The following is a 26,852-nucleotide window of genomic DNA, read 5'->3' as shown; positions in this document are numbered from 1 at the left end:
TGTTGTAATGATGTTTCTTATACAAGATTCTAATCAAGTCTCCTGCATGACATGAGGTTATGGGGAGGAGGAGTGTTTGAAAGTACAAAAGCTTGCTTTAATCATGTTCTAGGATTGTAGAGGATGGCAGAGCCAAACCCACTTCTAGCAAGAGTTCACTGAATGAACACAGGTACATTGCAGGTGAACTTGCAACTGAGGCTCAGGGGAGAGCCAAGAAGCAAAGTTATTTAAAAGTGTTAAATGCAGCCTGCATTTTTCTTGGTGAATTTACTTTGGTGCTGAAGGTTATTGTGCTGCACACAGCTGAAGGCATAATCTTTTTTCCTAAACCAAGTTTCTCTTACCATAGATCTCTGAGGTCTACTGAGTAGGTTTTCCTGCACCCAGTATAAGCAGGCAAACTCCAAGCATGACTAATAGATGACATTGTTAACAGCAGAAAACACAGCTGCTTCCAGCTGCTTTCCCTGATAAGAGTAGAAAAGTGGATGAAGTGAGAAAGTCCCAGTGTTGGTACCCACAGTATAACTTGGAAGTCTTTGGCTGAATATTTCCTGCCAAAAAAATTACATAAAGATGAGAATTCAGGATGAAATAGTTCAGTTTGAACAGATAAAAAAGCCCTGAACTGATCTGATCTGATCTGATCTGATCTTGGGAGGCAGATAACTACTATTAGGGCTGTGATTGAGTGCTTTCTAATTATCTCTGGTTTTCTGCTATTGATGCCTTTGTAATTTTTCAGTGAAGCCTGATTAACTCTCCCATCATCTCCAACAGATTGAAGAACTTGCCAGGACACTTTCTTGTGCTTACAATCAGCCTTCACTTGATTGTTCAAGTGCTTTTGACTCCTCTCCAAAGGCAAGCAGATCAGCTAAAAAAAGTGCCAAAATTAAGGAACGATGGAAGATCTCAGCTACAAAGGCTCTTTTGTTGTGGGCAAAAGAACAATGTTCACTGTAAGTTGCATCCAAGACTTAGAAATAGTGTCATGTGTTGTTGTATTTACTACTTTAAACATGTTGATATTGTCCCATTTGTTTGTTGTTTTTTTAAAATTACTTAGTGACAGTTCAGCAGAAAATCCTTTAGATCTCAGATGTTGTTACCAGTACTTTTAACATCAATCAGGCCCTGAATGTTTTGACATGAGTCCTTTAAATCTAATAACATGAACCTAATCCTACTAATAATACCACAATGTAAAATGAGTTGTTTGGCTTAGCTTCTAGGGGCTTCTGTGTGATGTCTAGTGGAATGCTTATGTGATTTGCTGGTTTTAATCCTCATGGTTGGCACTGGTTAACAAAATTTCAATGAATTTTTTATTTTTTTAAATGAAAAGCATAGGATTTCTAGGATTCCCATCTCTCATATTTTTCTGTCAAAACAGTGCCTGATCCCTAGGAAGGACTCTAGTCCTATGGCCTTAGTCCCCAGTTCTATCAAGGTGCTTGCTTGTGCTTGTTGTACAGGCTGTTGATTTCAGGGGGAGTATTCACAGTACACAATGCAGAGCAGATACAGGTATTACTTTCATGGGACAGGCTTTACATTTTCTTCAAGAGCTGCTGCTTCACTCTAGGACATTTCAAATATATTTTACATTAGTGTTAGCCCTTCCTCTCCAGCTCTTTGGTTGCTTTATATTCTAATAACATCTTAATAATCTTCCATGTTTTTAGTAGGAAGTAAATGTCTTCATTAGCATATCACTTTCTGCTGGGAGAATGTTTTCAGGCACTGAAATCTACCTTTTAGCTGTGTTTTATCAGGACAAGATTGGCTGGCATGTAACAACAAGCACTCTGGCCATTTAATCTTCATTTTTCTTTTTTCTTTTTTTTTTTTTCTTTTTCAGAAATATTGCTGTCTGTTTTGTAGCATCCTTTCTGAACTGTGATTACACTGATTTATTTTGTTATCAGTGAACCCTGTAGTTTTTGGTAAAAGAACAAATCTTTTAAGTCCTGACACGTATTTTGTAGCTGAATTTGATCACCCAAAACTCCATCACTTTTCCATGCTGTAATATATTCATATTAGATGATCTTTTTCTGAAAAGCTGTCCCAGCATTCACTGTGGCTTGCTGAGCTGGGCACCTTACAGCACTGTCTGGGCACTGCTTGATACAAGATCTTTTAAAGACACTGAGCCAAACAAGAAAAAAAGAATATTTTTTTTTTTCTGCAGTAATTGGTCACTTTTGAGGTCTGGATTTTTCTCAAGTGCCAGAGGTGATTCCAGTAGTTGATGCTTGTACAGACAAATAAGTATTTAAATGTTCTTCAGTACTTGTCTTGTTGCTTTTCCATCCTGTAGAATGCATAGATATTGAGCACAGAGGTAGTGTTCGGAAGTCATATCAGATCAGCAAGGCTTTATGAAACAGAAGATAAAAACACTGAGTCATTTTGCAAAAACAGGACAAAAATGATGACTGTAGCAACTGGTAGTACTGTCTGACCCAGCTTCTGCAGAAATTCAGTTGCAAGGTTCTCTATAACTCACCGAATTTGGTTTATACTCCATTTTACTGACTTTAAATTCTGTTACTAAATTTGTACTTGGGACAGCTGAGGCAACAAAGCACAGACCCTATGAGGAGAGGCTGAGGGAGCTGGGGGTGTTCAGCCTGGAGAAGAGGAGGCTCAGGGGAGACCTCATCACTCTCTACAACTCCCTGAAAGGAGGGTGTAGCCAGGTGGGGGTTGGTCTCTTTTGCCAGACGACTTTCAACAAGACAAGAGGGCATGGTCTTAAGTTGTGCCAGGGGAAGTTTAGGTTAGATCTCAGAAAGAATTTCTTTAAGGAGAGAGTGATCAGGCATTGGAATGGGCTGCCCAGGGAAGTAGTGGATTCTCTGTCCCTGGAGATATTTAAAAAGAGACTGGATGTGGCACTCAGTGCCATGGTCTAGCAACCGCAATGGAGGTTCAAGGGTTGGACTTGATGATCTCTGAGGTTCCTTCCAACCCAGCCAATTCTATGATTCTATGATTCTAACAGGCTGTAACATTTTGTTTCTAATCATTTTTGGGGATAGGCACGGTGCTATCAGTGTGACTGATTTCAAGTCAAGCTGGCGAAGTGGATTGGCTTTTTTAGCCATCATCCAAACCTTGCGACCAGGTCTAGTTGATTTGGAGAAGGCAAAAACTAGAAGCAATAAAGAAAACCTAAAAGAGGCTTTCAGAATTGCAGAACTGGAGTTGAATATCCCACGGCTTCTAGAACCTGAAGGTAAATAAGTTGCTTTTTAAAAATCTTTATTATCAGGAGGGAGATTAGTATAATCCTGCATGTGTTGTCTTGTAATACAGGAAAATGTAAGACTGTGCCTAAGTGTGAAATGGAACATTAATCTTTACTGTAACGTCCTTAGGATTTGTAGAGTTTTTGAATTGGCAGCAAATACAGGAGCAATTTGCAGAATAAAGGATATGAAACTTTCCTGTTCATGGGAGAAACTTTTCATTAGTTAATTATGTTATATTAAAAAATTCACTAGGAAAAAAAAGTTCATTACTTATTAATTTCTGTCTATGGTATCTTAACTGAGCTGCTGCAAAATAAACATGCTTATGGTAATGTGTTTTCATAACTGCAGTATAGTGTATAATTATGTGATCAGGCCTAGAAGGCTGCATAATTATGTAAATGATGTATTGGCTCTTGTAGATGTTGACATTATGAATCCGGATGAAAAATCAATCATGACTTATGTGGCTCAGTTTTTGCAATACTCCAGGAATTTGCCTGAAACTGAAGAAGACACACAGGTATGTATGTGGTGTGTCACTGAGGCATCTTTGAATGAGTGTGCATCATGGATGCCAAGAATATCAGAAGTTTGTTTGGCAGTTTATAACCTGACCCAGTAACAGTCAGATAGCAGATCCTCTGATGCAGCTACTGAGACGACTGAATCGGCTTGAACTTTCCAGTGCTCAGCACTCAATGTGATAGAATTTTCAGTGATGAAGGTGGAAGTGTTGTGGAAATTGTCTTGTTTTTTCATTTAACTATTACAGGGAACATTTTCAATCCTGGTTGACTTCATGTGTGCTCTAAAGTCTGTGTGTAAATATTGGGGTAGAGGTAGACAGAACTGCAAATCTGAGCAGAACAACCCAGCTTTAGATTGAATAGCTCACATGTAAAATGGAAAGAATGTCACAGATCATACTGGTTGGAAAACCAAGTTTTCTATTCTCTGTATTCTCCTGTGAGCATTTATGTATTAATCGGATAGTCATTTAAATCTATTCTAATAACCTCCTTTCAACAGGACTGCAGTCAGGCTCCTCTTTTAAGGTACCTTCTCATATCCAGGTGCCAGACTTTACAACCTTGGCCTTGCCCTATAGTAGTGCCTGACCCAAAACTCGTTAGATTGCCCTGGAATTTTTATTTGGTTTTCAATGACTTGGAATGGGGTTTATCATATGCTCAATGTGTGTTGTTTTACAGCACAATGTAAATTAAAAACAAGGCTTGCAAAATGGAAAAATAAAAAATTCTGCTCTAATTACCAGGAGAAAGTAAGAGAGGCCAGGAGTTGGTTGGATGCACAGGAGAAGAAGTTAGCAAAATTGCTGACTGACACAGAGAATGAAACGTATTACCAGAAGTACAAAGTAAGTTGTATTTCATATTTAACTTCATTTTCAGGAAGAAATCTTAAAGATATTTCCAGAAACACAGCTTTTCATCTTCCCTAAACTGAAGTGTTAAGTAAACTTTTAAACAAGAATTGGAAATTTGACAGTGAATGTGGTAAATGCCCTCAAGTGACTGAGGGGAGAATAACAAGAATTTTTTCCTGTAAGGAAACAGATATATGCTGCTTGGTGTCTAGGCAGAACAAGGTTTTTTGGAGCAAAGTAGTGTCTTTCAATTAATTGACACAGTTGAAGACTTGAGCAAGATTCAAGCACACAAGCCATTTACAGGGTCACCTTTGCCATGCCTATGGTAATAATAGCAGTTGGTTTTACCCAACCAATGTTGTAGAGGAGTAGTTGAAATGTTTGTTATAGATTGTGCCTGAAGTAAATTTTTCTTTGGTTTCCATTGTAGCCAGAGCTTGTAATAAAATGTCCCATGAGGGACTGTGAGGGGAGGAATTTTCCCTTTCTCTTAGTGGGAACGGGAAAACCATGTCCTAACTGCACTGACATCATAATAAAAAGAGATTTTGTTAGTGAATGGCACCTACAATTTCAGACTCAAATACTGCCTGGAGACATGTCTGCCTCTTTCCTGCTATCTTGCCTTTCCATGCATCACACCCTTTGAAGTTAATGGGAGTCATACTAATGTGTTCAAAGGCAGTACTTGGCTCTGTGAGCTTACATCTGAAGTGTTCTGTGAATTGCTGCTCTTCCTTTTTATCCCTAGGAAATGATGTCATTTATGGAAGCATTTAACCAAGAAAAAACCACATTTCTACCTGTGTTGTTATCAAAAAGAAGTGAAGCTGAGCTGAGTGAAAGCCAGCATCAGATGAGAGAAGAGTGGGATAAACTGTGTTCCCAGGTCAGAGGTGTTTCTATCTCATTTTGTTACCACCATGAATGTGTTTAATGAAAAATCATAGAAGAAACCCAAGTCTATCCCACAAACTCACATAGGGAAAAGTGGGGAAGTGATGCTTTATTTGGGCTGATAGAAGAGGCATTGACCCTGACCCTCAAGTTCAGGCAAACTGGGTGGTGTATAGTGCCCAGGAGGAGGCAGGAGTGTGTATTGCTCTCTGCCTCCTGAGCCTCAGAATAGTGAGATGCCTGTGAAAAATGGTTTCTGTCTGATTATCTTGGAGCACTCTTCTGATCAAAGTTTTTGGCCTATTTATGCTTAGAATGTTCCCTGGGGACATAATTATTGCTCAGATAATGATGCAGCTGGGAAGTGTGTTAATGCATTCTTCCCCATGGCATGGATAGAGTGAGATCTGGTTGGTCAGTGCTTTGCAATGGGGTTGGCTGTGTTGTCTCCCTCTACTGCAAGTGGGATCACAGAATCACATAATTAGCCAGGTTGGAAAGGACCTCTGAGATCATTAGAAGTCCAACTTTTAATCTACTACTGGCTGTTTAATCCACCACTGCTGTGGTTACCAGACTGTGGCACTGAGTGCCACATCAGTCTCTTCTTAAACCTCCAGGGACAGAGAATCCATCACCTCCCTGGGCAGCCCATTCCAATGCCAATGTGTTGGACCTTGCTGGTAATTGCTCTTTATGGAAGAGATATTGCCCTGCCAGCACTGCGATGGGAAACTGTCCAGAGTATCCCTGTTTCCTCTCTATTTTTCAACTAGCTTTCAATTTACTTCCTTGCTGTTGGGTCTTGAGGTGGTCGCCAGCCAAGGATAGTAACAGCCGAATTCTCTGTAGTGTTGCAGAGATTATGGGCAGGGGAGCAAGTCTGGGTCTCAGGTAAACATAGCTGATTTTAAGCTGACTTCACTGGTAGCTCCTTTTCTACAGTTGTACAGTATCTGAAGTTTGTACAGTTGTAGTGACAACTGTATTTTTGTTTTTTTCTGGGATGTCTAGAGCATCAGCCTACGGAACATATGTTAGTGTCATGGGGATGGGCAAGAAAATAGCAATGAGAAATTTAATCACTTGTTTTTCTTTTTAAGATTAATGAATGGAAAGTGAAGCTGGACCAGATGCTGCCCTCCCCTCTGGACAGCATTGAGGCCTGGCTTCAGGAGGTGGAACATCTACAGGCAGAAGATTTGCCTGATCTGCAGGACCCATTCAAAGCAATGTTTGTCCTCAGAGAAATAATTGTAATATTTAAGGTATGTTGATCACAAAGGAACATGCTTCAGTCTGGCCTAGCAAAGCACTTGGAATTACTATTTGACATTTTGGGAAGTGGTGTGGATATGTTTATCTACTGAAGATGAAAAGCTCTTCTGAACATACCTTTCAACAGCAATGAGTTTAATTAAATACCTGCAAGAGTCCATAAGGAAAGTTTCTTACTTCACTGAGGTGAAATTAAATTTGAGTACTATGTGAATAAGTAAATTACACTCTTTTTAATGTGGTTCCTCCAACTTGTTTGTTAAGTAATAACTCAGAGTAATTGCATCCTTATCTTCTTTACATCTATGCTTAACACATACCTGTTCAGAAAAGCAGTTGGGCTCAGGGTTACATTCCAGTGAGTTGATGCAGTTTGTGTGCATAAAGTTAAGTATTTGCTGAATCAGTCTGCAGTTCCATTCAAAGCAATGGGAGGTATTTTGGTACTTCAGTACCATGCAAGTTATTTATTCTGATCTTGAAATCTTTACACTGATAATAGTTCAAACATTCTTTTGAGTTTGAAAGCTTTAAAAAGAGTAGATATGTTGATGTCTGATTGATCATCATAACTCTGTAGGTGTGTTTTTATGAACAAGAGGGAAGTTGGATGTTTTTGTGATGTGTACTTAGAGAGAATTTGAAAGAATGGAAAGCAGAGATTCTTGTGAGTGGCTTGAGCACCACTTTTCTGAACTGCTGCTAGTTAGCTCCTGATATGAAAGATGGCTTTTTAACTGATAACAGCCTTGCCAGAATGTAGCCATTTCTATCAGTGCTTTTTGTTGTTCAGACTTCGTAGTTAAAACATTTATAAGAATGAGACAAATAGAGAGATGTCATTGGTTTAGAGGTTTCTTTTTTCCTATTGAATACAAAGATAAAATCATTAAGTTAAGAAGAAACCCAAGATACTTGGCTTCTGTCAAATCCGCTTTTTCTGATAGGATGACATTCTGCTGATCAGTTTTTTCCCTCTCCTTCCTCTAGTCAGTTCTTTTAGTAAGTCTTATGTAGGGATCTTGTTGCCAGGGTGGTGCCTTATAATGGCAAGTTTTCTTAAGATCACTTATGTCTATAACTGCCCACTGGAATAGTATAAAGGCTGTGAAATCAAATGTTTAATTAAAACCTGTGCACTCTTTTGGGGCTTGAGGGCTGCCCCAGGATTTAGCCATTTCCATTAACATGCTTTGAGGCAAATTTTATTACATACATGATTAACTTTTATCATATTTCTTCATATGCCATTTATGAATATGTTTATCTTCAGTCCAATGCATTTTATGTTTAATTTTCATGATGAGAATTTGGCTCTGACACAGATTCCCATAAAATGTTCCCCAATGAAATGATAGTGGCCATCAGAGGGTTAATGCAAGATGCATCTTATGGTATTAGGTGGGAATTTGTTGACTATTCAAATGAAGTATTATGCAAGTGTGACATATAATAATAAGATTATTCAACAGGCTTTGCTAACACATAGAAAAGAACAATCTAATATCCTGAAACTGTTACAATGCCACTTTTTTGTCCTAAAGATGATAGTGAAATTGAGAAAAAAACAGCATGGGTAGTGTAGGTTCATGTTCCTTTTATTTAACTAGATGCACAGTGGTAAAAGAAATCATAGAATCATAGAATTAGCCGGGTTGGAAGGGACCTCAGAGATCATCTAGTCCAACCCTTGACCCACCGGAGCAGTTGCTAGACCATGGCACTGAGTGCCACATCCAGTCTTTTTTAAAATGTCTCCAGGGACGCAGTACTGCACTAAAATGCAATTCCAAAGGTGATAAGTACTTTCATTGCACTTACTAATGAGTAAAAACACTGCAAGGATGCCTTGGGCTGACTTGTTCTTAAGAGATCTCGTCCTAATGTCAGATGACTTGCAGATTCCCAGGTGAAATTAAGTTAAACTCTAGAATTAAAATGAGTGGCTTACTATGTTTTTTTCTCCCCAGGGCTTGATGGATTGTTTTGACTCTAACTTGGACACCCTTCAATCATTTAAGAATGAAGATGAGAATAATATGCCACTAGTCTTGCCTGAAAAGTTAGAGGAAATGCAAAGAAGGTAAGATCTTCAAGTCCCCTCTACTTTTACTATTCTATCTCTGGTATTGCCTTGCTTTGATACTCTGAACAAAGCATGTAATTTATTGATGCCTTGCAAAAAAAAGAGCATTTTCCACCTAAACACAGGCTGCTGTCCTGCAGAGCTGACTGGTCCAATGAATGTCTAATTATGTGTAAGGAAGTGGAGCTCAATAGCAGGAACTTTTCAAGTGCCCTTTGTTAGGATGGATAGGAAACACACACTATGGGTAGGAAACATGAGTATTTTGAATACTCATGGTGGGTGTGGATTATCTAATTTTTTATTTTCACCTTTAAAATCACTTAGCTCTACAGGTTGTGCAACCCCCTTTATCTGCTGAAAGGTATTTTAAAAAATGACCACTGAATTATGATTGCAACCTGAGGACACCTTTTGATATACAGATAGCAGATACCTCTTTTTTGGGCCTTAAAGGTTTTTCATTAATTGTGCAGTTGGTATTGACTCAAAATTGTTGCTAGTTAAAAAAAATGAACTGTTGTTATCTTAAAGTTTTGCTCTTATAGCAAAATAATGTTCACATATATGTAATTCTGAGGTTTTAGGCTAAAAATCTTATACATTAATGCATTATATAACCACTGATTTTGAGTCAACTTTTCACTGTTTGCAGATTCAACAATATTCGTTTCACAAACTCCAACACCTTTCTTGAATACCACTATGGACTGTGCTCAGCTATTGCCAATGAGGTGATGTTAAAGCTAAATATCTGGGACATGAAATATGGGACAAAAGAATCTGTGGAATCACTGCTGAGAAGTTGGAATGTAAGTTAAAAATCAGTGTGTCACACCCTGGCAATAATTCTTCTTCCCCATCTCTCTTTGATGCATGGTTGTGTGTATCCTCATCTGAAGATACTACAGTAGTTGGTAGAAGCAATGTAGACTTGTGAGATCTGGGATTTATGCACAGAAGGACAGGTAGACTTCCACAGAACCTTTCTCTCCCATTTTTCTCTGAATGAGAACTCTTCACTTTGGAGTGAGCTCTGACTGTTTGGAATTTTCCCTCTGCCCTTATTTACTCCTTTACTGAGAAGATTTATTTCTTTACAGACTATTTATAGGGCCAGCAGTTCCAGCCCCTCCCTAACTCAAACCTCTGGTGTAGTTCAGTATCTGCTATCTTCAAAACCAACCACTTCCCACACACAGTGCTGTCTCATACAGCTTTTTGCTGTTGTCTCTTCTACAGCTACCTTACCTCCTTACACTTTGTGGTGAATATGAATTGTCTTGTTTTGTTATGCTTTTTTCTTAGCTCAGCTTCTGGACTTAAGTTATTAGAATAATGCCACGTGTAGGCCTATGAGAGGGGATGGTTTATCTTACCCCAAATACTGCCAAAGATCTATCAAGAATAGAGGCAGAGAGATGAAAATGCTGATGTTATCAGTTTTGCCCTATCTTCAGTTAATGGGACTCCCCGTGAATTCCATCTTAGAGGAGGTTCTAAAGAGTTTGACAGAGGCTTTTCTGACTGGCAAATTCTTACTTAAATTAGTGGGAATTTCACTAGCATCAGAACTGTAGAACGAGACAACAACACTGTATGCAATATCAGATTTCCTGAGCAGTGTTAGCCTTATCCTGTGATGACATGTGAGCACAGGGTTAATCCATGCTGAGTTTCTTGATTCAGTTGGTCTCATAAATACTGTCATGTTATTTCTGCATTTGTGGTTCATGCTCTTTATCAAGCTGACAGAATATTGAGCTTTCCCTATGAGCTGCAGGCTTGTTGCTGGCTCTCCTTCTGTCCCATGATGTGCATTCCTGGCTGAGTGGTGGCTTGGTGGCCCAGGTTTGTTGTGTCCACAGGAGAGGATATTTTGCAGCCTCCTAGATAGAACATCTGTAGGAGTGGGGAGATCTGGAGTGTGATGTAGGTCAGACAGACGGAGATTGAAGATCAACCCTCTCATTCCTTGCATGAATGTTTAAAGCACATTTCTCCTCCTCTGCTCCCCTTTCTTCCTCTCTCACCCTTTCTCACAAATCTTATTTGATCTGTGTCAGGAACTGGGCACATCCATGTTTCTGTGCATGCAGGAAAACCCACCTTTCACTTTCATCACTTTTTGACTTATGTGGCCTGACTTGTTCCAGATGCCATTTCTCAACATTGCCTTAGGGCCATAACCTTCTGAAATAAACAGTCCTGACTCATGCAGGGCTGTGACTCAGGCAATAGCATTCAGGAATTAATATTCACATCTAAGTTACTCTCTGCATGAGCAGAAAAAGAACAGGTCTGTTTCAGACTAAAGGGTGCAGAGGAGTGGCTTGATGGGCTTTGTTCAGTGTGTGTTTAACCTGCAGGTTATGGTCTCATATTGAACAAAATGTATCCCAAGCTGCATTTCCTACCTAGTTTTGTGTGGGTTAGTGTTTCCCATGCCAATTACTTTTCACTTTGGGCAGAACTTCATTGAAGAAAAGAGACTTGAAACGCAACTAGAAACTGCTACTCACATCTGTGAAGATTTGAAAAACAAAAACATAAGCAATCCTGACTTAGGTAAGTTTGTGCACATAAACTGATATGAAGACCTCTGTTTTGAACTGATGTGCTGTCACCAGTTTTATTTGCCATTTATGTTTAGAATACTGCTTCTATGTATTAAGCTCTCTGTTTCCAAATGTGTAATGATAGTCCCTATTTGATATCCTAGCTGGAGATCCTCAAGAAATTAGAAAACTTTTTAGGACAGTGGAGTCAAAGATTTCTATGTGCAGAGACTATATTTCCAAAGTACACACCACCCTAGAGAAAGTCCTATCTTCCTGGAATAATTATACAGAAAACATCCAATTACTGAGGACATGGCTGGAAGAAAACCGAAATGAGCATCCAAGAGAGGTAAGTAGTTGGATTTCTCTTTGTAATGACAGACAGAGTCACTTGGAAGCCTCTTGGAAGGAAAGCATTATACATGACAGTGGTGGTGGTTGTTGCTTTTCTGTTTCTCATTTTGGAAATAAAGTTCTGGCAAGGTTCTACTTTAAATTATTTCAATGCTTCTGTCTAGATCCCTGCTGAGATTCTGGCAAAGTGGAATACAGTTCATGGTTCCTTAAATGAAGCTGGAAATTATCTCATAGAAGTCAGCAAGGAACAAGTGGGATCAAATATTGCCAAAGAGCTGAAGAAACTTAATAGGAGATGGGCTAAATTCATCAAGAGGACACACTTTGTAAGTTACTGCTTTCATATGACTCTTTTACCAGACAGTGTCCAAAGTCATATTTTCTAGACTTGCCAGCTTGCTAATCAAAGGTCAGTATTTCTTTCAGGCAACCCAATATTGCCAGTTTTAAAACAGAAGGAACAGAGGATGCACAGAGATATCCTATTCTTAAGTCTTTGTGACTAAGTTAAAGAATCTTTATCACATGATAGAAAATGTTCATTTTTTAGATGGAAATTTTAAAACCACTTATAAAAGGAAATCTTATTGTTGAATAAAGCTCTTTCTTCAGTTCTAGAAGTGGAAATAATGAGTTTGCTGAGAGCTTGTGAGACTGCTAAATTGTATAATCTCTGCCTATCAGAAAAAAAAAATCTCAGCTAGTAGAAAGTAGTTATTGCTGCATCAATACTTCTAGGGCTGTGCAACTTGACACTAGCTCACTTGACAGGTTTTTAGGCTGCTGTAAATTCCTATACAACCTGTTTATTGATACATATATTCAGTTTCCTAGAGTGCTTTTACAAGAATGACATTTCCATTCTGCCTGGGAATATTCGAGCTTTTAGTTTTCTAAGCTGAGTCTTTCACTGACATTTATTAAAGGTACCATTGTGGCAATAAATAGTAATAAAAAATTACAACATTTCCGTAGGAGATGAGATGAGTGAGATTGCAAGATCAGAGGAAACATTTTATCAGGGGTAAGGGAAATCCAGAGTTTCCTAGAAAAATCCTTAATAAGAATTGTGTTCATGAAAGCAGGGATAAAGAGGCTTCTTGTACCTTTTCAAGGACTAAAAGACTTCAGGAGTTCAGATGTTGCTTTTGACATTATTACTATAGTATATATATATTAATAATATTTATGTATAAAAAGTCAATGGAAAATGCTTGGCCTCTGGCCTTTGACTGGCAGTATCATCTGTTAGCCTTCTGCCTATTCTGGATTTGACCAACACTATCTGCTGTTCTCTTGGACAATTCCTTGGCATTGCCCAGGGGATGCCGCAGCAGCCCTGGAATTATTCTCCACAGCAGTGTGGCTGTGGCTGCTTAATTACAGGGGAAGGGGCAGGCTGTATGGGCACAGGTTGCACTTTCTCACCTGCTCTCAGAGTTGGAGAACTGAGCCTCATGTGGTTCATTTACCAGGATGTCTGGAACTTATTTCTTCAATCCCTGTCGGGAGGAAAAGCTGAGGAGTAACCTTAAGTGGTGACTGTGTGTTGCAGGAATGTAGTGGGGAGACCCATAAACCAGTGATGGGGTGAACATCTTACCCTGCTCTTTGTTTATAGCTTGGTGAAGAGAGCACAGATGATGCTGAGAAGACCAAGGAGCTTCCAGGGAGCCTGGAGAAGATTGAAGAGCTCCTTGAAGAGGTAGACAGCTGGGCAGCAGAGACTGGATGCCTGCTTAGCAAGATCAGTCATAAGGGACCCGTGGAGCATGAGATGGAGGAACATTTGCAGGTGAAAAATACGGTGCTTAAAATACTTGATCATCACACTCTCATCATCCAGCATGGATTTGTGGCTTGAGTAAAATTAGCAATCATCAGTGAAGCAGATGAATGTGGATTTTGTGCTGTAACAGTGGTATACAGTCAGGGTAATGCTAGTATTTTGATGTTATTTCCCAAGATTCCTCTTGGATAAGCTGTAAATCAATGTTCCAATATCAGTGTGTCCAAATGAGAAGTAGGTGCCAGTGAAGGGCTGCTGGTGCCACTAATAAGCAACTTTCTCTTGACAGATACTCATAACTTGCTCTCTAGCACAGCACTCACAGCAGACCAAAACTTTGCAAGGTGCTGAGTTGAGAATTTTCCCTGGTCAAACAGTGCTTTCTGTCCTCTGCCTGTCAGCACAAGAAGGAGGTTTGGGACAATTTGGCTGTATTCAAAGCTTACCTGTCAAAACCTGGAATACTTGAAGTATTTTCAGGAGCATGCTGGGTTATTTGTGCAGCTCAGGTTATAGGCAGTGTCTCTAAACATCCACAACAAGCACTGATGAATTTCTTGTTACTTTCAAACATACACAATGGTCTCTATTGTTTCACATGTCTGTCTGCCAGGGTTTATTGTTTCCCCCCACAGCATATGCCAGGTATGTGTGTATATATATACATATATATATATAATATGTATAGCTAACTCAGAGGTTGCAGTAAAAAGCCTGATTTATTTTCTTAACCTCCCAGTGAAGGTGAGACTGAACAAAGATGTCAGGCTTTGCACTGGAGAAGCTGAAGCACTGTCTTACATTGTCTTTTGCTATTTTTGCAACAGGGACAGTATAATCTTTAGTGGCAGGTGGCCACCAAAAGGAGGTTTCATTGGAGTTCCTTTGTCTAAGTGCTAAAATTAAACAGACAATTTCTTTGCTACATAAAATCCACCTGCATAAACTGTGAACCAGCATTAGTGTTAGTTTACTTTTGGCTTGTGCCTTGTTGCATTGTATTTTGTTGACAGAATTAGTAGTGTGAGCCTATGAAAAGAATCTTCTTGTAATGGTGGGCATATGTTTATAAATAAGCCTATTTTGCAGTGTGACACTTGTGTTAAAAACAGCAAAGTAACAAAAGACACGAAGAGGTACAGCCTCCAAAAATGTGACTGGTTTTGTATCTCCATGTGAGCAGGAGAGGTCGGGTCCCTTATTACCTGTGGTACAATTGGTCGAGATCCAGAATAAAGCACTGATTATAATTAGAAGGATGCTAATTGACAACTTCAAACAGGAAAATGTGTTGAATATTCATAGATCAAAACTGCTCTATCCAAGACATCTCATGATAAATATTCAAATGTGGCAGACTACTTTTGCATGCAAAATGCTGAGCTGTTTCCTGCCTGTTAGCACTGAACACCACAAGAGCCTTGATGTGTGCTTACTTGGGGATAACTTCATGATCAGACAATGCATATGCAAATGTCTGGTTTGTGCCTTCATTTGACAAGCTGTTTGGGTGGGAGAGCATGTTTAAAACATCCTTGTAATTGACTGTGAGGCAAAGACAGGGGAGGCAAAACGTTGGCAGAAAGACTGATTCAGGCACCAGAATCCCCTGTGGGTGGCAGCAGATTTCTTTCTCTCTGCACAGAGATTCTGCAGTGCACTATGCTGACAGTAACTGGAATATAAGATTTTTCCTTGACCAAATATTGAGCATCCATGATCAGTGCTGTTTTTCATTTGTTCCTTTAAGTAAAAAGACATAAACCCTGTAGAGTCTTCTAATGCTTTTTAATCCAACCAGAGCTTGGCTGCAAGGGGAACCTCATGCCAAGAGCAAGTTGTGGCAGCAGAAGAGATATTGCAATCCCTGATGGAAAATGTTTCAAGTCAAGTGTCCCAAGAGCATTCTCAGACCACTGAGCTGCAGGCACGAGTTAAAAAAGCCAGAGAGAAAATAGAGGTACTGTTTTCTAATTGTCATTGTACTTTATACTCACAGACAACCTTAATTTTAGCATTTTTGTGACTGGGAAGACTTCTTGTCATTTGTATAAATTAAAAAACATTTCATATTATTGGAATCAGTCTCCCAGGCTCTTGTCGGGACAAAACCAAGAACATTATTTCAAAGATCTCAGCTCAGAAAACTTGAGTGATGTTATGAAGCAATAGCTTCATGTAATTACTGACACTGGAGCACATTCTGAAAAGAGTTTTGTTCTTCCAAGGCTGTCGTGGGTGACATCAACAACGTTTTGTCCACATCTGAAAAGACACCTTCAGAGAAGGAGGCTTTGCTCAATTTTGAAGAATCCCAGAAAGAACTCGAGGCCTCTGTTTCGAAGGCTGTGCAACTTGTCAGTCAAAAATTAAGTCCTGAAGAAAGTATTTCAAGATATGAGGTGGGTTCGTTTTCTGAGCCAGCTGAATTTGAGTGTTTCTTAGTGCTATTTGGTATCTAAAGGCTGAGGTACCACAGTGAGAAAAATAGCAGATTTTTTGTTTGGTAGCTATTAATGCTCTCCTCAGCTTTTTGATGTAGCACTTTTAGCATACATTAACTTGTCAGACAGCTTGAATGAAGAAATGCAGATCTGTATGGCAGTTTGTTCAGTGCCCTGTCTTAATGAAATTACTCCATCATCCCTTCAGAACTCATCATTTTCTGATCCACAGCAATTTTATCCTCTGATTAATAATTCCCATCAGGAATCGCATGCCTAAATTCTTGAACAAGTTTTTAAAGCATGATTACAGGTACTGAACCTTCTTTTTCCCAGTGGCTAGCTGGTAAACAAAGTCTCTGATCTCAAAATCTGGATCTGTTAAAGGGCTCCTTATTGAGGTATCAAAAATGGGAGTCCCCAGAATCAGCTGTGCCACATCTTGCACAGCAAGCCCTGGGCAACCTTGTGCTGGTAGCCCGGCAGAGCCTCACTCCAGCCCAGCTTACAGTGTCTCATGGCACTGATGCAGACCTTCCAGCTGCTCTCTGACAGGCATGGGATATGTCCATGCATGTTCCCTAGAAACGAGGCTGAGTTCAGGAACCTGAATCTTTTTTCTTTGGTACCAAATTTACCTCTGAAATAAGAGATATAAGAACAACATCTGCTTTTATCAAAAAAGTGTGCACTGATATTACCTGCAATCTTTTTAAAGATACACAAGGATGGAAAATGCCTTTGTAGTCACCCATGCAAGGGCCATATGTGCTTTATGTATATGTGCTTTATGACTGCTTTTTTTATGCTACTGATGTGATTAAGTAAATAAGCTACATTCCATTCCATTTATTTTTCATTTTGACACTTTTCTTGCAGGAAGCTTTTAATGCCCTGGACAATAAAGTGCTTGAGAAATTTTTGAAAGCAGCTGAAAAACTGAAAAACATTTCAAATGATCATGAAAAGCTGGTAGTGGAAGAAAAGAGTAAAGATGTTCATAAAAGATGGGAGGTGAGGTACTAGAGTAAGGAGAATCCACTATCTGTTCTCCTTAGGCCTGGCGTCTTTGAAAAGTAAATTTTCTGTCATCATATGTTCTGAGCTTTTCATTTGCTCTTTTCATTTGCTCTTACCATCTCAGGGATAATGTGTTTTGAATTTTGCAGGCAGTTCGTCATGAAATTATATCCTGTGTCCAGCTCATAGCAGAAAGGGAAAAAAAGAAATTTAATGCCACTTTAAAAAAAATAAATAAGCAATTAGGTAAAGAGAAGAAGCTCCTAAGTATGGATAAAACCAAAGGGCTCATCAAAGAACATGAGGTACCTGCCACACTCCTTTTCTGTTCACTTTCCTCTCTTTGTGAATGCACTGTCTGTCCTTCCTGCCCCTTTTTAGGTGCATTATTGCAGCCTGTGCTTGTGGAACAGGACCCTTGTGCTTTATGCTATGTAAACAAAGAGGCCACCCAAATGATGTCTTTACCTTTTCTGACTGCAGTTATTAGCCCCCTTGCAGACTATTAGAATTACCTCCTTATTAAATGGATGGTATCTTTTTTTCATATTAAAAAAGACAGCTTGAAACATTAAAACAGATTTAACAGTGTAAAGTGTAGAAAACCAAGTTATTATTACTCCCTTGATTTATTACACTTGTATAGGTGGTGTTAAGTGTCTTCAGATGAGAGTGTATTCTCACATTGCAATAGCTGCACTTCACCTCTCTTTGTGCTTTATATACTTAACCACAGAGCTGGACATGAGACTTTCATGTTTCACTTCCTAAGATGGACTCTTACATATTTCATAAGCAATGGGTTTTATGCTTCATTGCTCCAAGCATTTTCCTCAATCCCTCTTTGAGAGGCATTGATGTGGTCAGTTTACCACTGATAAATGTAAAAGATTGCTCTCCTGATGAAATTCTGGTCTTCAATGAATACAGTGGACTTTTAGACTTTGCTTCTCATGGGTTTATGTTCAGCAAATAATACACACACAGGACTTAAGAGAAATAAGTGTTCTCAGGTGTATCCCTTCTGCTTGTATTTTTGTTTGATTTTTAATGTAGTTTCATTTCACCCTATGAGGTACAATTTTTCGTAGGAAATGTTTGAAATAAACTTTCTACATCTGTTTTTTCTGTAGTCAATGGGATGTGTATCTGATATCACTGTGAACAGGAATTGGGACAAAAAGTAACTAAAATCGTAATAATATAATGAATTTAAAAATCAAGCAAGAGTCATTGTAGTCTTGTGAATGCAGCTGGGGAACATGTTGACAGAAATCCTGATTTCTTTCCTGGCTCTATTTGAAAAAGAATTGAGAGAAAATAAATGTTTCTCTCCTGGTTTCTCAGCTTGTACTTTAAATTCACTTATCTAAGAAGATAATGGAAATAAAATAAAAAATTTAAAAAATTGCATATCCTTAAGACTTAGTATGAGCTTATTATGTTGTTTTACTTTGTGTAGGCTTTTTTTTCACATGAAGGAAGTCTGGGGGAACTTACCAAGTCATTAGAAGACCTTAAGATATTGGAAAGACTATCAGAAGAAACTATCCCTGGCATTCAGACCCTGACAGCAGACTGTGAAAAAAAGCTAGAAAAGCTTCAACAAACTGTGACAGATACTCACACAACCCTGCTGTCTCATGCTGGGAGAGGACATTCATCCATGAAAGAGTGGGTGACTGAGTGCATATGTTGTAGCTTCAGAGAAATTATCTATGGATAAATCCTGTTATATTGTGAATGTATTTTTAATGGTTTCAGACTGAAAGAAGGTAGATTTAATTAGACATTAGGAAGGAATTCTTAATGGTGAGTGTAGTGAGACACTGGCACAAGTTGCCCAAGGGAGCTGTGGTTGCCCAATCCCTGGAACTGTTCAAGGCCAGGTTGGATGGGGCTTGGAGCACCCTGGTCTGGTGGGAGGTGTCCCTGTCCATGCAGGGGATTGGAACCAGATAATCTCTAAGGTTCATTCCAACCTAAACCACTCCATGATTTGATGATTTTACTACCAAGTATGTTACTGTGTTCATTACTATGGGGAACTGTACAATTAAACATTTAATAGAGTTTTCATAAACTATCAGGTACAAGGTTTGATTCCCTTCATCACATCTGCACTGTTTTTAAGCACTACCCAAGGTTTCTTCTTTCCCCTTTGTATTTCATTATATGTTCTTCATCTGAAACTTCTTTTAAACTCTAGGAGCTCCACTGTTGCTTCTGAAAATGGAGAAAAGCCCCTTTCTACTCAACAAATCAATATCCTGTCAGTGCAGGAGGTAAGAAGTCCATACATACTGTTAAAAGCAGTGCTATCTCATGGTTTCCCAGATGTCTGTTGTTATCCACTGTGTATTGACACAGCACAATGCAGAGGTCATTGTTCCATGTTTTGATTTTTTACTCAGACCTCGAGCCCTGCTGCAGATACAGTTTTGGAACCAGATGTGAAACATCACAATGGGGAAAGCTGTGCAAAGAAATTTGAGGAAGACAGTAATTTGCCCAGACCATCTTTATTAGAGAGGTAACTTTTAAATGATAAATTGCATACGAAGTAAGAGATGATACTGTGCTTGACATCATAAATTAGTTGACTGTATCAAACATAGGGTGCACTTTTGCTTGGCAGAGCTCTGTCTTATTCTACTACAATGACCTTAATATTGCTCTGTAATTGATAAAAGAAGCACTATAGAAGCTCAGTGCTTCAACAATTAGGAGTTTGTGGAAGGAACACTTAGAGCTGTAGAACATTTTCTTCTGCTGTTGGTCCAGAAAGATCTGTATCTGCATTATTAGTGCCTTCAAATACTGTAAAACAGAACTGACGTTTTTTGGTTGTCAAACTAAATTTAGAGACTGTAGGCTGACATGTATACTTGAAAATTAGCCAGGTGGGCAATTTCTCATCTCTTTTATATGAAGTTTCTCACTTATGCCCATTCATTTAGGACCCGGGCAAAAATATATTTTAGGAATACACAGGAATTTGCCATGCTTGTGTTTTATAGTTATCTGTTGGTCAGTCCCAACTCCTGCTATGTTCTACTAAGTAAGAAGTCATGTTCTCTCTGAAAGTGATTGCATCTTTCTTTAGCTATAACATACAAAGGAGTAACCTGGAGGAACTTCTACAAATCAGCAGAGATAAAGTAGCTTCTGGCTTTACTGATGAAATAAAAGGCACTTCATGCCTTCAGAATAAGCTGCTTGAACTGCAGGTAAGAATTTGTCCTTTAAAACCATATTTGTTGCCTAAATTGTTACTTTCTCATTTGGAGCCCTTGCTTCTGTGTTATGTATATCGCCAAAGCAAAAGGAGTGTCCTTAGAACCAGAAGTACAACCTTTATTAGAAGTATAAGGGTAATCAAGGAGTTCACATTCAGCAGAAACGCATTCCTGCTTAGCAGGGGCACTTTGCAAGTGCTGCTGAAGGGAGGAATTGGTGGCTCAGTTTGTGATCTGCAGGCTGAAATAGATCTCATGGAAAAAAGAACTACAGAAAGAAGCTTTTTGGTCGGTGGGAATGGTAAAGGATGGACCCTGGTGAGGGCTGGAGGAGTCACCAGACAGGAGGAGAGCTGGAGGAGAGCTGAACCATCAAATAGCAGGTTTGATGCTATTTGATCATGGGGAGAATGGGGAGAATGAAACTGTCGCAGGACTTACAACTTGATGAGGTTTGTGAGAACCTTGTGTAAAATGTAGCCAGAGCATACATCTGACATGGGAATTTTCATCATGAAAACAAGTTGAGCAGAGATTTGCTTGCATCTAAAAATGAAGTCTTAAAAGAAAAAGAAGGCAGTAGATATAGAAAAAGGTGTTTTCACTTTTTCTGTAGAGACTCTTGTGGCTGTAGTTTGATGGACTGTCCAGTCCACTGAGAAATAGAGTGCCATTTAATGCAATTAACACTGCATATCTTTTAGGTGATAGAGAGTGAAATCAGTTCTGGTTGGACACAACTGGAAAGCATCTCATCTAGTTTAGAAAATCTTGTGGATGAAGGGCAGCAGGCTGCTATCTCTGAGATGAAAAGCAAACTAAAAGGAGAATGGAAAGAGCTTCAGGATATCATAAGTACCAGGTATAAAATAACACTGCATTATATTAGCTAAGGATTACTTATTGCAACTAATGTGTGTTTTGTGAGGGCAACAGTGTGTGTTATAGAAAATACCTGCACATTTTAAACTCTATTTTAAAAATGGCTTAAAATTAAGCTTTTCTTAATTATAGTTGGCTCATGTATACACTGCTTATAGTCTGACCCTCTCCAAGAAGCACAAAGCTAAATCTTTGTAACATCACTGTTCAGTATTCTCAAGTTTACTGTTATTTCCTTCAATCTTTCAATTAAATTTACTGGAATTCACTTTGCTTTTCATATTAATTAATGTAAAAAAACCCCTTGACCTCAGGAGGAGAAGGATTAGATCTGTTAGAGAGTCAATTAGATTGCCTTTGTGGCTTTCTGTGCTGCAAAATGTTGAGTGTCTTTTCCTGCTTTCCTAGCTCATGTTTTATTACCTTTCTTGTAGAACCAACTCTTTAAGGACAGCTTTGGAAATTGTTTTGCCTATAGAAAATGAATCCATTCTTCTATGTGAATTAGATGAGCAGCTGAAGAAAAAGGATATCCAGCAGCTTAATCTGATGAACAGTGACCTTGCTTACAGGGAACTGAAGGTAAGGAAAAACTCAGTGACTATGCCCTAGCCAGAACACTTGTTAGTATGACTAGAAACTACAGAATTTAATGGGATTTTCACTCAGAAGTCTGGGGCCACTCACAAGACTTTCTAAACCTTCTGATGTCGATAACAGCATTTTAATTCTTTTGCCTTAAATGTGATTGCTCCTGGAGAGCCAGCTGGGGACCTTTAAGAGGCTCTTCTGTCAAAAGCACCGTCATGAACATTTTGTCTTAGGTTGGGACTTCCCTTTGATCAAGGTGTTCCCACCTACCTTGATATCAGCCTGTGAAGACATGCACATCATGTGGTGTTAATTTGTGAGCTAAGATATGAAGCCTCCTGTTACATCTGCTGAGGTTTCTGAGTGTACCTCAGGATGGTTTTAGAAGCACTGCATGTATGCAGTAACTTGTTATCTGCTGTCAGCCTCTCATGCCTGGGCTCTGGTCTCTCTGTCAGGCAGGATGAACATGTTTTGTTCTTGATATGCACTCTGAGCTGAACACAGAGCTGTGAGTTGGTGTCTGCCCTTGGCTCCCAAGCTAAGCTGGGTGTTGGGCTCTCAAGCTGTAGGGCAGAGAGCCCAGGCACTCTCTCCAAGAGGATTCTCTTTAAATGAGTGGGCCCTGCCTTCTTCCTCAGCTCTCTGCATCTTTGGCATTTCACAACACTGACTCAGGGCTTGTGTCTGGGAGCTGTAACAGTGCAGCACACAGACTTCAGCAAGAGCTTTTTAAATGCCTGTAAGTCTCCTCCAAAACTATTGCATGAAGGACTTCAGAGATGGCAGACAGCAAATGTGTGTGTGCCTGCCTGCTCTAAGTGATCTCCCAAGGTGAGAGTCTGCAGTCTCAGCCATCTCATCATCTTTCCTTTTTGTGATTGCTGGAGAGTGGCTTGGGCTTTCTCTAATGCTGACCAAATTCCCCGTGTGTGGAATACCATTTGATTTGATTTTTCTTCTTTTTCCTTTCCTGCACCGAAGTCCAGAGTAAGAAAGAAGAGGTTTTCCTTCTTAACCACCCTGATGAGCACACTTATTTTAGTGTGAATATAATTTTGTGTATAGTCACAGGTTCAGGTTTGAATGCAGGATACAGGGTTTCTTCCACTTGCTGACACTGTTGATTGTTCTCTCAATTTTAGGAGCTACAGAGGTCCATATTAAATCAGATTGAAGTGTGCAAGCAATTGGAACACCTAGATAGTTCAGCAAGGGATGAATTTAATCCAATAGATCTGCAAGCTGCAAGTAAAATTATGATTTATTATCAAAACCAGCTTGAAGAGATGAGCCATAAAATGCAGATACGTGAGACAGTCCTTAAAGATCTGGAAGCTTTTATGGCCTCATTGAGGAAGGTACAGTCTGCAATCAGACATCTCACAGATGCCTCAGATCAACCTGAAATACAGAGAAAAGCATTGAGAGAGGCTGCACAAGAAGTTTCTCATATGACAGAAGAGGCCAAATGTTTGGATGAACGCTTGAAAACAGTTGATATTTCCTTGGAAGATACAGAATGTGGGAGAAAGACCTGCTGTGAAAACCTTGTTCTGGCTGTATCTGAAGAGCTAAACACGACTTCTGGTCTCTTAAATGAACAGATGCTTACAGAAGAGGAAGACTTATACAAGATTTTTTCCACGAAAAATAGTGAACTCCTTAAAAACATTCAGGATGTACGGGACAGAATTAGCAAAATAGGCTTGAAGGATCCAACAATTCCAGCTATTCAACAAAGGTGAATTCTCTTTTACAGCTCCTTTAATTTCATTATTTCAGTGAACTCAGAGGGCCTGTGGTCACTTTGCAGTAGAGCACTGAAACCTAAATATGTCTTGGAGTATCTGTGGAACACTGAAGGAAGCTGTGAACGTAGGTTTTATTTGTTCTGTCACAGCCTAAATAAGGAAGCCTTCTCCATTTTTGCTTTTAAACTCCAGTGTATGAGGCTGGCTGAAGCAGCATTGATGAAGACAGAATAGAAGGAGGTTGATTGTTAGGTTTTCAGTAAGAAAAATGTCAAACAGGGAGAGGAAGTCTCCTTGCTGAGCACTGATGCATGTGATCTGAAACCACAGTGCAGAAGCCATGTGTGATTTTTACCTCATTCTGAGAAAGGCACTGACATGACTTGTATGTCTCTGGTGTGCACCAGGGGAGCTCTCTGCAGCCTTGCAGAGGATGAATGAGCAATTCACTACTGTTTGCGTGGTGGGGAGATGAGCTTATAAACTGTGACCATTTTTGAAGCTGTGAAATGCCATACTATGCATAGCTTCCTTTCTTTGGTCATAGTTCAAGACACCCAAAATGCACTTACCTTTTAAATCAAAGTAATTCACAATGTTCATACAGACCTTACTGGCCTTTAGGCTTTTTGATTACTTTCTCAAAGGGTTTAGGTCAGCACAAGTCCTCTGAAGGCCTGTGTCAAATTACAAGAACTGAAGCTCAAATTAGACGTTTATGATGTCATTTAATATAGTCAGTATGTGGAGCTCAGGATGAATCTCTAGGGAACTTAATAATTACATTGGGAAAAAAAATCAAAGAATTAATATGTCTATATTTCATTTTTTTTCTAATAAAGGGTAAAATCATTAACAGAATTGGAAAAGGAATTGGATTGTGCTGCTGTTGAAATGAAACCTATGCGAGAAATTGCTAATAAGCTGCCACAGATCAAAGAGGAAAAAGCAGAGGAAGCAAATGAACAGTGCAGAGTTACAGAGCAGTTATGGGAGGATACAAAACTCTTGCTTGCTGAATGGTAAGAAGAAAGGCTACATTTTTAAGTGGTATTATAGAAGTAAGAAGTTTGCTTGTAAAAAGAAACAGCAAAAAAGCCTCAGACCATACTTTATGGTACTTTATGACCAATACTGATACTGTAGCAGATGTTACTATTATGATGCTGTAAGCTACCAAAAAGTCAAGAATTGCACATAGACATTTTCAGCCAAAGGTAATGAATTTTATATATTTGTAAGACATCAGACTTGTCATTTAGCAGGTGTGTAGTGACATGATGGACATAGTTGGTATCCAAAAGAAAATCCTGTCTGCTGCTGGGAATGCTGTGTATTCTGTTTTTGCCATGAATTTTATGCCAGCACATTCAAAAAGAAAGGCCAAACTGAAACAAATGGAAGAGAATAGCTGAGGAAACGGAGAGTCTCTTATGCAGGAAAAGACCAGAGGAACTTGGTTTGAGAGAGTGAGGAGTGGGAAAGTCTGTGACTAGGCAGCCAGTGCATCCATCCTTCTCGTGCCATTTTTAAATGTGCCTTTATGATTTGCATGAACTGGCTCAGTTCTGGCTCATACTCTTGGCCTGCATAGGTTGGAGGGATTAATCTGTTTCCATATCCCTCTGCAGGTTGGGGTGGTATTTCCTACTGTCCACTTCCCAAGCTGTACTGCTGCACATTGTATTTCAGTGTACTGGAGACTGGGCTCACCTTTCGGTTGAAGAGTATCCTATAAACCTGAGCTGCTCAGGTCATATCATGGTTAAATATGAATCCGAGGCATTTTTGATTCCAAAAATTGTCCCAGTACCACACCAGGTGTCACAAAATATTGCAGGGTTTCTGACAAGTGTGGTTTATCCCCCCTTTTTCTCTCTTCCAAAAGTAGTTGTCAAACTCCCCACATGTCTGAGTACAGGAGAAGGAAGCAGACAAGAGGCTGAGGTTGCTTTTTTATGCTTAAGCCATAAATAATACATCTTTTTTCAATAGCCAGGAGCAGTGTGCAAGGGCTCTGGAGCTCCTGAAACAATATCATAGCTGCAAAACTAATCTAACCAGCATCATCCAGAAACAGGAAACTCTGCTTTCACATCAAACTTCTTACATGGGGAAGGAGAATTTGAACAGACTCATAACAAAGGTGAGTAACAAGAGCTTACTGAAAAGGAAAGAAAAGCCTTTCCTGGCAGTGTTTGGGCGTAGGCTTGCCCTTGCAAGCCCAGCCTTCAGGGCAAATGGTAAGACCTTCCTTTCCCTTTGGCTTCCAAAATACATATAGGGACTATACCCATGTTTTGTTTTAATTTCATGCCTGGTTTTGCTTCATGAATCAAGGTTTTGTCAAAGGGTAGGGATTAAAGTGCCAAAACCAACCAATCAAACCACAGAAAAACTGTAATCCAGTATGAAAATAAGGTATCAGCTCTACCAAACCCACATGTCTTCAGAATATTTCAGTATTTTCCAACAAGTTAAAAACTTATAGTGGGCAGTTTGTAAATGTACCAAAATTAGCCATTTGTTACTAAGAAGATACTACCCCTTAAAGCAAAGCTAATAGGTAGGGCAGCTCTTGACAGTGCTTGATCCTCTGTGTCACTGTAGCTTATAAACAAAAATTTAGATTCATAGCCTCTCCTTGCTTCTGTCACGGGTCCCAGGCAGGGCTGTGGGTTTGGCTGTGCTGTGCAGAGATTTTCAGCCATCCCTGAGCATGGAGGATCAGGAAGAGGAGCCACAAGGCTGTGTCAAGGACTATAAGTGGTTTCTTTGAGGCAATGGGATGGTGTTTGTGTTTGCCATCCCTTCTCCAGGAGAGGCAGAGACTTCTCTTGGTTTCACCCATGAGACCTGTGGCACCTCGTGTCACTGGGGCTCCTCCTGCACCCCCCTGGCCCCACTTCCCTGGAAACTCCACTCTCTCATCACAACCCTTTCTCCTCACCCTGAGGTTTTAAATTCCCCCTCTCAGAATTGCAGACTATAATACCCACAGCACAGTACAAGGCATGTCCTTGGTTGCTGATGATTTTTTTTTATTTCTAATCATGTAAACGGACAACAGAGAAAGTTCTCTGCCTCGTTCTGGTTTGTGGGTGCTGCTCTGCCATCCCTCCCCTTGTCTCAGGGGCTGGCAGGGTCTCTGTGGGAAGATGTCACAGTTGTCTCTGGGAAATGAGGAGAGCTTTGAGTAGCATCTTGCCGAACACCAGAGGTCAGTGTTCCTTTTCCAGCCCGCTTCCATGGTGTTTGTAAACACTGACGTTGCAATTAAGCACAAAGCAGCAGC

General features: G+C 39.6%; 1 protein-coding gene across 1 annotated transcript in view; it reads left to right on the top strand.

Annotated features, from left to right (window-relative positions):
- LOC103535033 (nesprin-2) overlaps positions 1-26,852 on the top strand; it is a 177,863-nt gene that overhangs the window by 30,917 nt on the left and 120,094 nt on the right. Inside the window, exons 7-31 of the mRNA XM_030452086.1 lie at positions 784-965; positions 3,054-3,250; positions 3,689-3,789; positions 4,546-4,647; positions 5,411-5,548; positions 6,660-6,824; positions 8,805-8,917; positions 9,576-9,732; positions 11,392-11,488; positions 11,643-11,830; positions 12,000-12,164; positions 13,460-13,633; positions 15,429-15,587; positions 15,856-16,029; positions 16,951-17,085; positions 17,241-17,396; positions 18,554-18,765; positions 19,301-19,376; positions 19,506-19,624; positions 20,198-20,321; positions 21,035-21,192; positions 21,647-21,794; positions 22,949-23,547; positions 24,400-24,579; positions 25,553-25,703. Of these exons, the coding sequence (XP_030307946.1) occupies positions 784-965; positions 3,054-3,250; positions 3,689-3,789; positions 4,546-4,647; positions 5,411-5,548; positions 6,660-6,824; positions 8,805-8,917; positions 9,576-9,732; positions 11,392-11,488; positions 11,643-11,830; positions 12,000-12,164; positions 13,460-13,633; positions 15,429-15,587; positions 15,856-16,029; positions 16,951-17,085; positions 17,241-17,396; positions 18,554-18,765; positions 19,301-19,376; positions 19,506-19,624; positions 20,198-20,321; positions 21,035-21,192; positions 21,647-21,794; positions 22,949-23,547; positions 24,400-24,579; positions 25,553-25,703 (4,170 nt within the window). The remainder of the gene's footprint in view (positions 1-783; positions 966-3,053; positions 3,251-3,688; positions 3,790-4,545; positions 4,648-5,410; positions 5,549-6,659; positions 6,825-8,804; positions 8,918-9,575; positions 9,733-11,391; positions 11,489-11,642; positions 11,831-11,999; positions 12,165-13,459; positions 13,634-15,428; positions 15,588-15,855; positions 16,030-16,950; positions 17,086-17,240; positions 17,397-18,553; positions 18,766-19,300; positions 19,377-19,505; positions 19,625-20,197; positions 20,322-21,034; positions 21,193-21,646; positions 21,795-22,948; positions 23,548-24,399; positions 24,580-25,552; positions 25,704-26,852) is intronic.

Source organism: Calypte anna, chromosome 5A (assembly GCF_003957555.1).
Source record: "Calypte anna isolate BGI_N300 chromosome 5A, bCalAnn1_v1.p, whole genome shotgun sequence".
Lineage (NCBI taxonomy): Eukaryota > Metazoa > Chordata > Aves > Apodiformes > Trochilidae > Calypte > Calypte anna.
This window is presented reverse-complemented; position numbering and strand designations above follow the sequence as displayed.